Raw genomic sequence first — 16,247 nt, 5'->3', positions numbered from 1 at the left:
CATGGAAGTCAATGGTACTGGTAACTGACTTCAATGGGAACAGAGTTAGGTCAGTGCTGACCATTTTTGCCAACCTCCAGGTATGTTATAAGAACGAGGAGTCCTTGTGGCACCTTAGAGATTCACAAATGTATTTGAGCATAAGCTTTCATGGGCTAATGTGATCCATATTATTAGCTCTGGATGCTATGTGATCCATATTACTAGCTCTAGTGGAGAAAGATTTATGTAGCAGATTCATACTGACTTATCAATTAAAAACAAAACATTTGATTTTCCTAAAGCTTTAAGATGAAAATGATGAATACGGTATCCGAAGACCTAGTCAATTTTACCACTTTGCCAAGCCATGCAGATACCTTCAGAAACTGCACAGTTCTGCAACTGAAATCCTATCTGTCTGTTCTTTACAGCATAATATTTCTGGTGGGCTTCCCAGGGAATGTTATTGTAATTTTCATGTATATTTTCAAGATAAGGACCTGGAAAAGCAGCACCAACATTATGTTAAACTTGGCTGTCACTGACCTGTTGTACTTAGCTACTGTTCCTTTTTTTGATACACTACTCTGCTAATGGAGATAATTGGATCTTTGGAGTCTTCATGTGCAAGTTTATTCGCTTCAATTTCTACATCAACTTGTACAGAAGCATCTTTTTCCTCACTTGCTTCAGCATTTTCCGCTACATTGTAGTCATCTATCCAATTAACTGCTTTTTTGTTTGGAAAAGGAGATGGGCAGTGGTGGCTTGCACTACACTTTGGGTGATTTCCCTGGTGGCTGCCAGTCCTCTGAACTTTCTGATCACTTCCAAAGAGAATCAAAACAGATCTATTTGCATGGATCTTTCTACTTCTGAAGACCTGGACACGAGCAGGTGGTATAACTGGCTTCTGACTTCGTTCGCCTTCTTCTTACCCTTGCTAATTGTGACTCTGTGTTACATTGTGATTATTTACACATTGGCTACAGGGCCTCATACTCACACTTTGTACAAGCAGAAGGCTCGCAAACTTGCCATTCTTCTCTTGGTGGTATTTTGTTTTTGTTTCCTACCCTTTCATGCCTTGAGGGGGACTCAGATAGAACTACAACTTCATCCAGTTAGCTGCTTCACTGAGAAACAGACCTATGCTTTTTTTATTGTATCTATACCCTTAGCAACACTAAATACACTTGGTAACTTATTACTCTATCTTGTGATGGGAGACAACTTCCAGCAGGCCATTCTCTCTCTTTTGAAATTGAAGACAAATGAGCACGAAATAGGGAGGGAGCAACAGTGATGCTGTTAGTAAGACTTAGAGTACTAGGCTAAATTCACCATTGATTTAAATGAGCATAGCTTCACTGATGTCAGGGAAGTTACACGCACACCTATGTCAGCAGCAAATTTGGCCCAGTCTGTTGAAGTTATGAACTCATCATTCTGACAATAAAGTTTTGAACACACTTGCCATGTACCTTCCCAGAAGCACATTTGTACTTCTTACTCTACATTCTTCATGCTTATATTGTAATATGTCCGGCAACATAACTCCTGTGGCAGTTCTGTCAAAAAGAGTTGCTTATTCATGGAAGATATGAGTTCAGTGTCCACAGTCACCACCTGAATATTCACGGATCAGTAATAAGAAGCCACACCCTCTCAAATAATGAATTTTCATTCCAGCTATGGTGTTTCTGGATTTATTTTAGTTCAGAGGTAGATATTGGGTAGATACACTATTGGACTAAATCCTCAGCTGGCATAAATTGAGGTTTATTTATTCATATATTTCAGTAAGGATATGCTGATTTACACCAGCAGAGGAACTAGCCCTATTATCTTGGATACTAAGACAGATCTGAAAAGCAATATCAAGATTTGCTATTATGCTAATTTGTTCTGATGCTAGAGGACCTGGTCCAGAGGTGTAACAGTGAAGGGGGTTCCTACCTACAATAGAAATAAATTAATAACACCACTAATAATATGGAGATGAGCCCACAAGCACAACAGTAAAGTGGGCTCCCCTAATGTAACTTTGTAACCCACATTTCCTGTCCTACCCTCTTTGTCACTAGCAGTAAAATGTCCATCGTAACTAATGCTGGCCTCAAGAACCTAGGGGTTCTCTCTTTACCAGCACTCAACCTCTGTGCCTCTGGCCCTTTCCCCACACAATCGCCAGTGTTTCTGCCCACTTACCACCTCTACTAGGGATTGACAAAATAGTAGCTCCTGCTACTCCCCTGGGCAGCTGCCTTTCCACCAGTATGTCTAGTACGACCAGCAAATTCAAGAGTTGTCAGGGAGCAGCAAGCAAACAGATGACTGGGAGGCTACTCGAGAGGGTAAGAGTGGGGATGGGGAGAGAGAATCTGTCACAGGCTTAGGGATGAAGAGTGAGATTTGGTAATGGGAAAAGCTGAGATCTTCCAGGGAAGGGTAGGGTCTGGACTGTGAGGAAAAAGTGTTTGGAAGTACCCAATTGAAGAAAGTAACAGTGCTGTTGTGAAGCTATCAGCATTCATTTAATTCTTCTTCTACCCCTGCTGTAATTCTTCTTCCATCAGAGGTGGGGAAGGATTTGGAGACTATAAAGATTTTGATACCAAGATGCTGATACCAGTTGATACAGTAATTAATTCCAGTGACATAAGAAAATAAGAACATAGGAACAGCCATACTGGGTCAGATCAAAGGTCCATCTAGCCCAGTATCCTGTCTTCTGACAGTGGCCAATGTCAGGTGCCTCAGAGGGAATGAACAGAACTGGTAATCATCAAGTGATCCATCCCCTGTTGCCCATTCCCAACTTTTGGCAAACAGTGGCTAGGGACACCATTACTGCCCGTCCTGGTTAATAGCCACTGATGAACCTATCCTCCATGAACTTATCTAGTTCTTTTTTGAACCCTGTTATAGTCTTGGCCTTCACAACATCCCCTGGCAAGGAGTTCCACAGGTTCACTGTGTATTGTGTGAAAAAATACAACACAATTATGGTATTTTAAGATTTAAATCACCAAAGATGGGGGAGAAAAGATCATTCACATGAATATCTCGAAAAGGTTGATTCTATATCAGTAGGAGTAGAATTTCCTTTTTAATTATAATTTTTAAAAGTCTACACAAGTATGTCAGAACTGATACTCAGTAAAAGGTCCAGATACCTTCCACCAACCCTTACCTAGCTCTTCCTTAAAAAAAATAGAGAGAAGCTAATATGTTTAAGGAATCTTCTTAGTATGTGCACAACATGCCTCAGGTGGCACGTGACCAGGATTCATCACCAAATTTGGTCAGCTGGTTAGATCATTAGCTTCCCTGGCCCAGGCCGGGTACTGATGGGGAGCACAACATGAATGCTGATCCATGCCCCCCGTTTAAGGAATAAAAGACAAATTCATGCATGACACTCTAGACCCCAAAGCAACACCCTGGCACCTCCATATTCACCACTGTCAATATAATTATGATATGTTAGAATCATTTTAAAAGCTTTGATCTGCCTAGTTTATAGAACTCAGATTGCGATTTTACTTTTTATTTCATAGGTGACCAGCTTTGATCTGTACTTATAATCACTTAAAATCTGTCTTTCTGTAGTTAATAAATCTGTTTTATATTTTACCTAAAACAGTGTGTTTTGCTTGAAGTGCTTGGGGAATCTGCTCAGTGTACAAAAGCTGGTACACATCCATTTTCCTTTGTAGAAGTGGCAGACTGGGTAATAAACTTATACTGGTCAGGCTTCTGACCAGTGCAAGATAATATAGCTCTGGGGTCCTAGGCTGGGGAGCTACAGGGAATTGGCTGAAGCCTCTCTATTGTTGGTTCATGAATTGCTGGTGAAAGCATTCATGTAATGCAGCTGGGTGTGTCCCTACCTATGGGTGTCTGTGTTAAGAACAGTACCTGGAGCTTCTCACAACATCACAGTGTGAGAGGGAGTCCAGGTTGGTAAGACAGAGGGCTCAGTGATATCCCAGTTCCAGGATGCACCTTGGAGAGCCTGTCTCATCATGCCATTTTCATTTTCATCCTTAGTTATTTAGCACTTAAACTGTTAATATGTACCACACTACAATCATACAATGTATGTTACTGGAATATTCTTGCAAATCTGGATCACTGTGATATCCAGTGTCTGGAAACAGCTTCTTTGGGAGAGTGCAGGAGGGTGGGCAGCAAAGCCTGTTGCTGGGTTGAGACTGCAGATTACTCAGGATTTATGTGGGGCTTGAGACTTTTACCCTCTGTGTAGCAGGGTGGTTACCTGCTCCGGCCCTGACAGGGCTGAGGCCAGCCTGGGGAGAGGGCTGGGGATGTGGGGAAAAGCCCAGTCGGATTAATGGAGCAGCGCAGCTGTAGACAGCTCAGTCAGGCCCAGCTGGCCCCTATAAGAGGCTATGAGCCAAGAGCCCACTCAGTTTCCCTCTGCTTGTAGAGGGAAAAGGGCTTGGCTGCAAGGTGCTGAGCAGGATGCCCAGATTGGAGTAGGGCTGGGGAAGGGCCAGAGGAGCTGGGAGCTCTGGCCTGGAAAGCCTCAGGCTGCAGGCCTGACTACAGGCCAAATAGGTGCAAGGTTGCAGAGGGGCAGATCACAGGTAGGCGGAGGCAGCAGGTCCAAAACCCCCTTGCCTGTGATGAGTGGCATATACGCTGCAGTCTGCCCCAATACAAGGGGTTAAGTGGGGGCTGGCAGTAGCCCAGACTGAGGTGGGGATAAAGGGTGGGGGTTCCCCTGGGTGGGGAGACCCAGAACCTGAGAGTGTGGGGATATTGCCAGGGGGGCAGCACACCAGAGAAAGGGGTACTTGTCCTGGGAGGGACATGGGGGGGCTGGCGGTAAGGTGGATCACCAGCCTGCAGAGGGTGCTCTGGGGCTGGATGAGCTAATTCCTAATGACTACCAGCAGGAAGCGCTGCAGGGGTTAGTCCGAACCTTTACACTCTGTAAGTGAAATTTTTTTAAAAAGGAAGCACTGGGATAATGTAGCTTTTTCTCCTCTTCTTGTTGCTCATATTCATTGGCAACCTGACGTTTGAGACATCATTGGGATTGTATAAAGGCCCCACCCCAGCACAACCAACAAAGAGAAAGAAGGAAGTATTTGTGTTTGGGGTATGTGTCATGGCCTCCATACTCGGGAAGGGAGCCACCTGAATGGGGACATGTCTTATTTTGTATAGAGGCTGAGAAAACCTACTCAGCTTTTTATGTTTGGTTCAAAATTTAACCATACAGGACAGGCATAGTACAGCCTCTTTCATTATGTGGAGGGAAACCACCACAGATTTATAAATGATCTCTGTTCTGTAGAAGTGAACCTGAGCCTTAAATAAATACAACTGTGATTATTGAAACACAGTATTTACATTCCACACAAATCCATTTGCAGTACAGAATGTTAAGGGCAGATTTCCACAGTGCAAAACCACCTAATCAGGCATAAACCCCATAGACTGATGATAGATTTACATAAACAAACCTGAGGAACAGTGGCAAACATGACTTCACGCACAAGAGTGTACAGGCAACAGGAGTGGGGACATCTATGGAGGTTCAGGTGTTAGTCACCAGGTTTGATGACCCTGTTATCTAAAGCTTTCCATAGTTGCAGCCAAGGAACCTTTCTGTGTCTGCAGCATGATATTGCAGGGCTATCTGCCAAACCAAACAACAACAAATAGGTTCATTTGATTTGGTTGAACTGAATGTGGCTCATTTGGGGGGGATTTCTGATTTCTACTTAAAAACCATCAACCCAGCCGCAATGGACAATCATGCTGTATTCTAACACTCTATTCACATCATCACATGTACCAATTTTCACTGAGGGAGCCAATCTTAGTTCCCACTGTTTATGCATAGTGACTTGTATGTGGCTAATAGAAAACCAGGGGAGAGCAATTATCTCCCCAATATATACATTAAGTACACTCCACTTGACAGCATATCCATTGTGAATTGGGAAGTTTCCCACAGCTGCAGCTTCACCAGTGCCAGGAACAACAGAAGTGGTCACACAGATCAAATGGCAGCTAGTTGCTGGTTACACAGATGTCCCACTGTTCCTGGGGAGCTGAACAAGTGCAGAGGTAGGGGATTTACCAAGAAGTACCAGGGTAAACAAGACCATGAATACCACGTAACAGGCAAACAGCACCACAGTGTCCGTAAGATGGGGTTTTCTGGTGTTCCCAATAATTCTGGTAAGTGTGCACACACTGCACAACTATGGCTCCACAGATACCCAGGTGCTGCTATAAATTGCCAATCTCTGTCTCAAGAGGTGTTGGCCCCAATACTATTCTCTGGTGGCTTTAGACATTTTTCAGTTGCCTTAGAGCAGGAAAAACCATTGCCAGCAGGGCCCAAAAAGAGACATTTATCTTTGTTAAACTTTTCCTTGCCATGTTTCCAGGAAAAAACAGAAACCAAACAAATAAACCTGCTTAACTAGTACATCTCACAATCATTTTGCACATGTTACACTGGGACTAGATTAGACCATTTAGGCACTGTTCTGTGTAGCAAATCCTGTGGTTAAATCCCAGCCCAAGATCCCCTTTGCACAGGGGTGGCATGAGGACTATGAATGACCCTGCTCGTTGCCTGTGGCATACAGCAGGGCAGGAAGACTCCTTATGCCCACCTGCATCTACGCATCTGCACAAAAAGCCAAGGACAATCTGGCTGTTAGTAGAAACTCCATTCACACTACCACATTAACTAGCCATTCCTCTGAAGAACCACTGAACTGAGCTGTGGGTTCTGAACTGGGTGGGGCAGCCTTGCAGGAAATGACAGGCAAGGGTAACCAAGATGGCTCTTGGGGAAGAGGATGAATAGAGATCCATACTGACGGTAGAAATTATTCTAAAGCTCAGAGCAATGTTACCCAATTTGTGTTCTTCTGTGGGGGCTCCCTCTGGCTGCACTAGCTTGGTAGGATTGTGGCAGCTCGTGGAGCTGCAGCACCCATGCTCAAAGCATGTTTCCGAATGCAGCAAGAAGGAAGAGAACTCCTGTGGAGGTCACATTAACATCCCTTAATTTCATTATGCTGAGCCATACAGCTCCCGCTTTTGCATTCAAGATGATGCTCTAGCAATCTAGGGGGATTCCCACTGCAAGTGCCAGCTGTAAGCATGATCCTATTCCACTCAACTCAATAGCAAGACTCCCGTGGGAGTAGGATAAGGCCCACAGAAAGGCTGCAGACCACATCTCAGTCCCTCTGCCACATCTTCAGATATTTGGGCTAGGTCCCTGTACTTCCCTCCATGATGCTGGAAGCTTCTGCAGCCACTACAAAGAGCAAGAGGAAACAAAGGTTTTCAGTATCGGGAGCCACAAAGTCTGGCAAGTGCTGCAGAGAATGAAACGCATTGACTGGTAGCCTGCTATGAAGCATAATTGGCAAAGAGATCACATGCATTGTCCTAACCCTAAATATAAAAAGATGGAGAAACCAGCTAATTCTCTTCTTGCCTCTTGGCTAAGGACAATAAGAGGTGGGGGTTTTTAGTCACTAGGCACTGAACTGGGAGCAAGGAAACATTCACTCTATTCCTGCTGTGCAAGCTTGGGCAAGTCACTTCACCACTCTGTTTCTTTGTTTCCTTCTCACCCTTGGTCTGTCTTATCTGTTTAGAATTGTAAGTTCTTCAGGGCAGAGACTGACACTGTGTGTTTGCACTGTGAGGCCCCAATCTCACAAGGATCCTCTAGGCCAGGGGTGGGCAAACATTTTGGCCCGAGGGCCACATCGGGGTTGTGAAACTGTATGAAGGGCCAGGTAGGGAAGGCTGTGCCTCCCCAAACAGCCTGGCCCCTGCCCCCTATCCACCCCTTCCACTTCCCGCCCCCTGACTGCCCCCATCAGAACTCCCAACCCATCCAACCCCCCGCTCCCTGTCCCCTGACTGCCCCGACCCCTATCCACATCCCCGCCCCCTGACAGCCCCCCTGGGACTCCCATACCTATCAAACTGCCCCTGCTTCCCGTCCCCTGACTGCCCCGCCCCCAGAACCTCCGCCCCATCCAACTGCCCCCTGCTCTCTGACTGACCCCTGGGACTCCCTGCCCCATATCCAACCCCCCCACTACCCGCCCCCTTACCGTGCTGCTCAGAGCAGCAGGAGCTTGCAGCCCCACCGGAGCCAGCCACGCCGCCCATGCGGCCTGGCAGGAGTGGCAGGCAAGAGCGATGGAGGCGTGGCAGGGCTGGGGGCTAGCCTCCCTGGCCGGGAGCTCAAAGGCCAGGCAGGACGGTCCCGTAGGCCAGATGTGGCCCGCGGGCTATAGTTTGTTCACCTCTGCTCTAGGCATTACTGGAATACAAACAGCAGATTATATACCCAATACATAGGCAGAAAATTAATACCTGACGTATAATTTAATTGTTTTAAATAGTAATGGTATTAGAGATGTTCTGCTTAAAAACACTATCCAATGTAAGGGATTTAATATATACTTTTATTTTTCCTTTAATAGTATGAAATAAACAACAGAAGCTGACCATATATAAATCTAGCATCATACACATTAAGCTTATTCATAATATAAACACTTTTTTAAATATAATTTTCAAAAGGGTTAGGTTTTGGTGATATAATTGGCTAAGCAATAAACATTGACTTTTCAGATATATTTTTCTGCTAACTTGGATGTGATTAAAGTTTTATTGTTGGTTCCAAGCCAAATTTCTTCTTGTTTTTTTATGTATATTTAACCCGGGCCGGCATTGGGGGTAGCAAACAGGGCAATTGCCTGGGGCCCCATGCTACAAGGGACCTGCTTGAGCTTGGGCTTCAGGCCCACATGGTGGAGCTTTGGCTTTGGCTTCAGAAACATTGGAGAAATCCAATATGTGAGCAGGTAAGGGCGGCAGGGTGGTCTGTGCCCCAGTGAGTCTAAAGCTGGCCCTGTATCTAACACAGGATAACACCTGGCTACCTGGCTTCGTACTGTACCATGGAAATAAGCTGTATTTGACTATGTGATAAATGTTAATGATCTATACTAAAACTGAATTTGCATGTGTGTACACACAAGTGTGGGATAATTTATATAATGATTTGCTTGTGTAAAGTTTGTTGTAAATAAGTAGATATTTCAACATGAGTGTATGGCTCACTTCACCACCACAAAACTGGTTTATGATTAGTGGGTTTTATTGTCCAGACAGGTTCGGTTACTTAACCTTTCAAAAGCATATTTAGGCAGAACACACACAACTTAAGAAGCACCTAATCATCATAATGCTGAGCTGGTGCTATGCTGCGAGCTGCGTATGCAATAAGGAACAGTCAAACTAAGATAAACTAAAACTAAACCCATTAAAAAGGCTGATGTGAGTATAGAGCTGGTTGAATACCATAAAAATCTGTTTGCAAATAGTACTTGGACTGTTCCTACACTTTTTAAAAATTTCCTTTTTGCAAATGTTTGCACAACTAAAGTTTTGGTCAGGGGAATGTTCATCAACAGTGAATTTTGAACCATTAGGCAAGATCTGTTTAAGTAAAAGAATAACATTCATTTTGTGACAAAATGAAATTTGGGTGGAAGTAATTTAACAAAGGCTCAATCATCCAATCAGGAAAAAGGAACAATAGTACATGACTTAATTGAAAACTCACAAAGATGGTTAACTATAAAAAAATCAAATCAAATAACCAACTGAATTCCTGCTATGAACCATGTATATCTCAGTTACATCCAGAAAAACTATTTGAACAATGTTGAATAGCAAATAGGTTCATATTGATCACAAGTTGTTCATAGACAATTTATTGAAAGAAAAATTGGTAAATAAAAATGGTTTACAATAAATAGTTAACAAATTGTTCGAGTAGCTGCACATGTGTAGTTGCAGCATTGGGGCACTCACTATTCATGAGAAAGCCATCCTGTTTCCAAATTTCATTTTGTCACAAAATGAAATAGTACCCTCTGCTGGAGGAGTGAATGCAACCCTTTGGGAACCTTTTCACTAAAAGTGAATTGTCAAATGACAAATAAAAGCTGTGCTACTGTCTATATACAATACAATATAGGAACTGGGAAAGTTTTCTGGACTCTTCATTACTAAAGGGGACACCCATAATGAACGTCCAATATTAACAATACTGGGAAATGTCCTGGCCCTCTCTGGCTGCTGATCCTCTAAGAGAAGCAACTATTAATAACCAAAAAAATATCATCCAGTAGAAGAAGTCAGATTGGTTTGTCTTAACTTTGTTAGCATGACGTTATAATGGAAGGATGGTTTGTGGTCAATGGATTGGCCTGGGATTCAGATGACCTAAGTTCCATTCCTTGCTCTGCCACAGACTTTCTGTGACACCCGGGCAAGTCACTTGATCTTTCTCTGTGTCAGCTCCTCAACATTAAATTGGGATAATAATATTTGCTTTCTCCCATACTTTGCCGGTAAAGTCTTCAGGGCAAGGACTGTCTATCACTGTGGATGGGTACCATACGTAGCACAATGGGATTTGTTCTCAGCTAGGACTTCAGTTAAATATTATTTCACCCTTAAGTAGTTACCTGATATTTCTCCTATTCAAGTTCCCCAAAACCTAGAGAATAAAAAGGATTTCTGACCGGTATTGTAAACCAAGACGATGGCAGTCAAGTGCTAAAAAAGCTTGGGTAGAAATTAGTTGGTCACAACTATTGTAAATTCTTTGAAAGAACAAGTTAATTAAAACCACACAGAAGACACTGCAGAGCTATGGGCTTCCAAATTCGTCATGGCACTCAACTCACTGACACATGATCCCTACTTGTACAACAAGGTGTAAAGATTACAGTGCTGTAGAATGACAAATACACAGTACACATGGAAATCTTATTGTTGTTTCTTTATAGGGAAGAAGGTAAGGAGGATTTAAGACATTTATTTTATTTAGCTATATTTTGATTTTATAAAATAGAATGCATATATAAAACAATGAAAACCATCATTTTTACCTCTTTTCCAATGCACAGTAAGATAGCCATCCCAAAACAAAACAAGTACTGCTCTGCATATCCCATCAAACACTTAACCCAAGACAGAGCCTTACACCATTCCCTAAATGTCATCAGATTCAATTAACCATTTTCTCTCCTCTTATAACCACTGTCCATCATACACACATTTGTCTGTTCTTCCAGTGATTTTATCTCCCCTAGGGCTAGAGGGCGTCCATGAAGGAGGAAGATGGAGGCAACTGAGGGACAACAGTATTAGAACTAGAATGGCTGCATGAAGGACAGTCACTGCAGTCTAACACAAAAGGTAGCCTCTGATTGTCAATAGTGTAGTCTATCTACACAAGAAGACCAAAACTACCTAGAAAGGCCATATTACTTGCTCTGGAAAGGTTTTAAATCTCCGCCCTGTGGGCTGGTTTGTAACTGCCTGCTTTGAACAGGCGAAAGAGTATCAGGACAAGTACAGGGACGTAAGTCACCTCCTTCAGTAACCCTGTCCATTGTCTGAAACAGCACCACCAAGAGTGAAGGAGAAAGGATGGAGACTATTCTATACATAAAGATGAGACAGACATTCATTATCAACCAATTTTCCTAAAATTGTGCATGTTGTATCTCCTCCCAAAATAGTGTTGTTCTGGGAAGTCTGATAAAAATCAAACATGGAGTTTTGAAGTTACCTGAAACTCACATTTGAAAATTTTCACATCTTTCAGCTCATTATCTTCAAAATGGCCTGGCTTAAAAAACCCTATATTTGATTTCTTTGCCTCGCTGAGGAAAAGTGACTCTTAAATTTGCTGTTTGGGTATTTTTGCTGTATGGGGATGGGAAAAGAGGTAGGTTGGACAGGTGGGGAGGAATCAGTGAGGGAAAAACATAATAAAAATTTAAGACTGGCTTGTGATATCCCACATACTAAGGTAAGTAGAGAAGGTATCAACTAAGGAGTCATTCATAGATTCTGAGGCCAAAAGAGAAATTGTGAACATCTAATATGCTCGCCTGTGTAACATAAACCATAGAACTTCCTCAAAAGAATTCCTAGAGCAGATCTTTTAGAAAAACTTCTAGTTTTGATTTAAAAATTGCCAGTGATGGAGACTACACCATGACCCTTCGTAAATTGTTCCAATGGTTAATTACTCTGTTAATATGTTTTTTTATTATTTTTATATTATTTCCCATCGGACTTTGTCTAGTTTCAGCTTCCAGCTTTTGATCACGTTATTCCTTTCTCTGCTAGACTGAAGAGTCAGTCATTAAACATTTTTTCCCCCAGTAGATACTTCGACTGTAATCAAGTCACCCTTAACCTTCTTTTTATTAAGCTAAATAGATTGCGCTCCCTGTGACTATGTTACTATAAGGCATGTTTTCTAATCCTTAATCATTCTCGTGGATCTTCTCTGAACCCTCTTCAATTTATCAACATCCTTTTTGAATTGTGGGCTCTAGAACTGGACACAGCCTCTCTTTTCCTACTCAAGATTCCCCTGTTTATGCATTCAAGGATCACATTAGCCCTTTTGGCCAGAGCATCACAGTAGGAGCTCATGTTCAGCTGATTACAACCATGACCCCCAAATCTTTTTCAGAGTCACTGCTTTCCCATCCTGTCAGTATGGCCTACATTCTTTGTTCCTAGATGCATACTTTTATTGAATAAAGAGTGTCTGCTTGTTTCAGCCACAAGAAAAAGAAACTCTTTAATTTACAAAGTGTTTTAAAAATATAAGGAAGAAGACTACTGCATACGAAGATGGAGCCCTGCTTACAAGTGCAAGTCCAACTATTGTCACTCAATAAGGTAGCAAAGAGGGACTGGTATAATGAAGTGCTTTATATTTTTAAGACACTTTGTAAATTAAAGAATCTCTTTATTGCTTGTTGGAGGGGAAGGAGGTGCTGGACCTTGCTGAATAAAGTCCCTATTCTGATTTGCTATGCATTAGGCTGGGGTGGAGAAATATTATGCACAGATGAGCCCACACTTTAAAGTAGCAGAATGCCAATGTGTGTGTCTTTTTTTTTACCTGTTTTCACATGTACCTGGTCCTGGAATGGTTGGGGGAAAGATTGAGGGAAGTATGGTGAGAGGTGGAAGGGGCTAGGAAGAATGGAGGACCCAAAATAGCAGTGGTGGGCAACCTGTGGCCCACACGCGGCCCATCAGGGTAATCCACTAGCGGGCCGCGAGACAGTTTATTTACATTGACCATCTGCAGGCATGGCTGCCGCAGTTCCTAGTGACCGCGGTTCTCTGTTTCCGGCCAATGGGAGCTGTGGGAAGCAGTGGTTAGCACGTCCCTGCAGCCTGCGTTGCTTCCCACAGCTCCCATTGGCCGGGAACAGCGAACAGTAGCCACTGGGAGCTGCGTGTGGCCATGCCTGCAGACAGTCAGTGTAAACAAACTGTCTTGCAGCCCGCCAGTGGATTACCCTGATAGGCCGTGTACGGCAGTGCGGGCTACCTCACTGGTGTAGAGGATTGGGAAAGATGTATATATAGAGACATGCAAAACACTGGGCCATAGTAAGGGACAATAAAAGGCAGAGACTCCTGTGTTAAAAATATCTACATGCTTAAACATTTCCTATTTTTGTTTATAAATACACACATATATCTATATAAGATGCACACATATACATATATAGACAAAGTCTGGCTGGGCAGCTGCAAGAGGGTGGTGGCCCTTTTTCCTATAAGGTGAGAAGGTTCACCTCAGGTTAACTAGGGACACCTGACTCCAATTAAGGGCTGCCTGAGACCTTTAAAAACCCCTCCTCTGGTGAGAGAAACAAGCTGCTGCAGGGAGAAAGGCTGCTTTCCTCCTTACAGAGGAAACATCCAAAGCTCAGTGCCTGGGGGAAGGACTGACACCCCAGGACCAACTACAGGATAACACACTACCCGCGCAGTGAGGGAGCAGGGAAAGGTATCACCCTTTGTTTTGTGTTTGTAAATCAATTTCTTTTTGTTTGCTGGAGGAGCACTTCTTGGGCCTGCCCTGAGGCCTATCTTGAAAATACTGATAAATAAACACAAAGGGGGAAAACAAACACTGTCCAGAGGGGGGCTGACTTACCTGGGGCCAAGGGTTGCTAGATGTCCAGTTTTCGACCAGAATGCCCAGTCGAAAAGGGATTCTGGCTGTTAAAAGTCTGGTAGGCAGCACAGCAGGGGCCAAGGGCTAAGGCAGGCTCCCTTCCTGCTCTAGCTCCATGCAGAAGTGGCCGCCAGGTCCCTGTGGCCCCTAGGTGCATGGGTGGCCAGGGAGGTGCTGCCCCTACCCCTAGTGCCGGCTCTGCAACTTTCATTGGCCGGGAACTGCAACCAATGGGAGCTGCGGGGGTGGTGTCTGCAGGCGCGAGGGCAGCGTGCGGAGCCTTCCTGGCTGCCCATGTGCCTGGGGGCTTCAGGGACCTGGTGCCCGCTTCCTGGGAGCTGCAGTTAGTGCCGCCGGGACCCCAAATCCCCTCCAGGCACCCCAACCCTCTACCCCACCCTAGAGTTCCCTCCCAGACTCAAACTCCCTCCAGGAGCCTGCAACCCCCCCAACATCTTGCCCCATCCCGCAGCCCCTTCCTGCATCCCAAACCCCTCATCCCCAGCCCCACCCCAGCCAGAGCGCTCACCCTCCCAGCCCAGAGACCTCTTTCACACCCCAAACCCCTCATCCCTGGCCCCACCCTAGAGCCCACACCCCCAGCCAGAGCCCTCACTCCCTCCTGCACCCCAATCCCCTGCCCCAGCCTGGTGAAAGTGAGTGAGGGTGGAGGAGAATCAGTGACGGAGGAAGAGGGGATGGAGCGAGTGGGGACGGGGCCTGTCAAGGTTCCTTCCCCACTCTGAACTCTAGGGTACGGATGTGGGTACCTGCATGAAAGACCCCCTAAGTTTATTCTTACCAGCTTCGGTTAAAACTTCCCCAAGGTACAAACTTTTACCTTTTGTCCTTGAACCTTTAAGCTGCCACCACCAAAGTGTCTAACAAAAATAATGGGAAGTGCCCACTTGGAAATGTCTCCCCCCCAAAAAAAATCCCCCCAAGCACTACACCCCCTTTCCTGGAGAAGGCTTGATAAAAATCCTCACCACTTTGCATAGGTGAACACAGACCCAAACCCTTGGATCTTAAGAACAATGAAAAAGCTATCAGTTTTACTTTTTCTTTAATTAAAATTCTTCTTTTAAGAACCTATCACCTCTGTAAAATCAGGATGGTAAATACCTTACAGGGTAATCAGATTCAAAACATAGAGAATCCCTCTAGGCAAAACCTTAAGTTACAAAAAGACACAAAAACAGGAATATACTTTCCATTCAGCAGAACTTATTTTATCAGCTATTTAAACAAAACAGAATCTAACGCATATCTAACTAGATTGCTTACTAAGTCTTTACAGGAGTTCTGACCTGCATTCCTGCTCTGGTCCCGGCAAAAGCATCACACAGACAGAGAGGACCCTTTGTTTCCCCCCCTGGCCCCTCCAGCTTTCAAAGTATCTGGTCTCCTCATTGGTCATTTGGGTCAGGTGCCAGCGAGGTTCTCTTAGCTTCTTAACCCTTTACAGGTGAAAGGGTTTTTCCTCTGGCCAGGAGGGATTTAAAGGTGTTTACCCTTCCCTTTATATTTATGACAGGGCCTCAGAGAAGGGGCAGGGCAGGGGTGTTCAATTTTGTGTGATTAGAAAATTGGCAACCTGATCGAGGCCCTGCCGCTGCCAGAGGGGGAAGTGCTAAGTCTGTCAAGACGGAGGCGGTGCCTTGCCACTATATATCTATTTACCTTACAGGTCTGATATCATAGAAACAGCTTGTAGTGGGGCCCACTTGCCTCTTGTGAGTACCCTCTATCACAGTGGTTCTCAAAATTTTGTACTGGTGACCCGTTTCGCACAGCAAGCCTCTGATTGTGGGCCCCCCTTATAAATTAGAAGCACTTTTAAAAATATTTAACACTATTATAAATGCTGGAGGCGAAGTGGGGTTTGGGGTGGAGGCTGACAGCTTGCGACCCCTATGTAATAACCTTGCGACCCTCTGAGGGGTCACGACCCCCAGTTTGAGAACCCTTGCTCTATCAGCTATGTGTGCGTGTGCACCTGCTCTTTTTTCAGCTTTGCACTGCTCAGGGTGCATCCCACTGACTACTGCCCTCGTCAGGTGGATCTTCAGTGACTCAGCCCTCTGGCCAAGTCACATACAATTTGTATGTGAACCAAAAAAACCCCTTCTGGGGTACAAGTCCAACAGGG

At 44.4% G+C, this 16,247-nt stretch overlaps 1 protein-coding gene across 1 annotated transcript; it reads left to right on the top strand.

Moving 5' to 3' along the window:
- Nucleotides 1-291: 291 nt before the first annotated feature.
- On the top strand, nucleotides 292-1,288 carry LOC140916547 (2-oxoglutarate receptor 1-like). Its single transcript, XM_073358561.1, is given in 2 exon segments — nucleotides 292-552; nucleotides 554-1,288. Coding segments are annotated over 2 exon segments (996 nt in total).
- Nucleotides 1,289-16,247: the final 14,959 nt, after the last annotated feature.

The sequence above is a fragment of the Lepidochelys kempii genome, chromosome 1 (assembly GCF_965140265.1).
Source record: "Lepidochelys kempii isolate rLepKem1 chromosome 1, rLepKem1.hap2, whole genome shotgun sequence".
In the NCBI taxonomy this organism is placed as follows: domain Eukaryota; kingdom Metazoa; phylum Chordata; order Testudines; family Cheloniidae; genus Lepidochelys; species Lepidochelys kempii.
The sequence above is the reverse complement of the archived record's forward strand: the minus strand, read 5'-3'. Positions and strand labels throughout refer to the sequence as shown.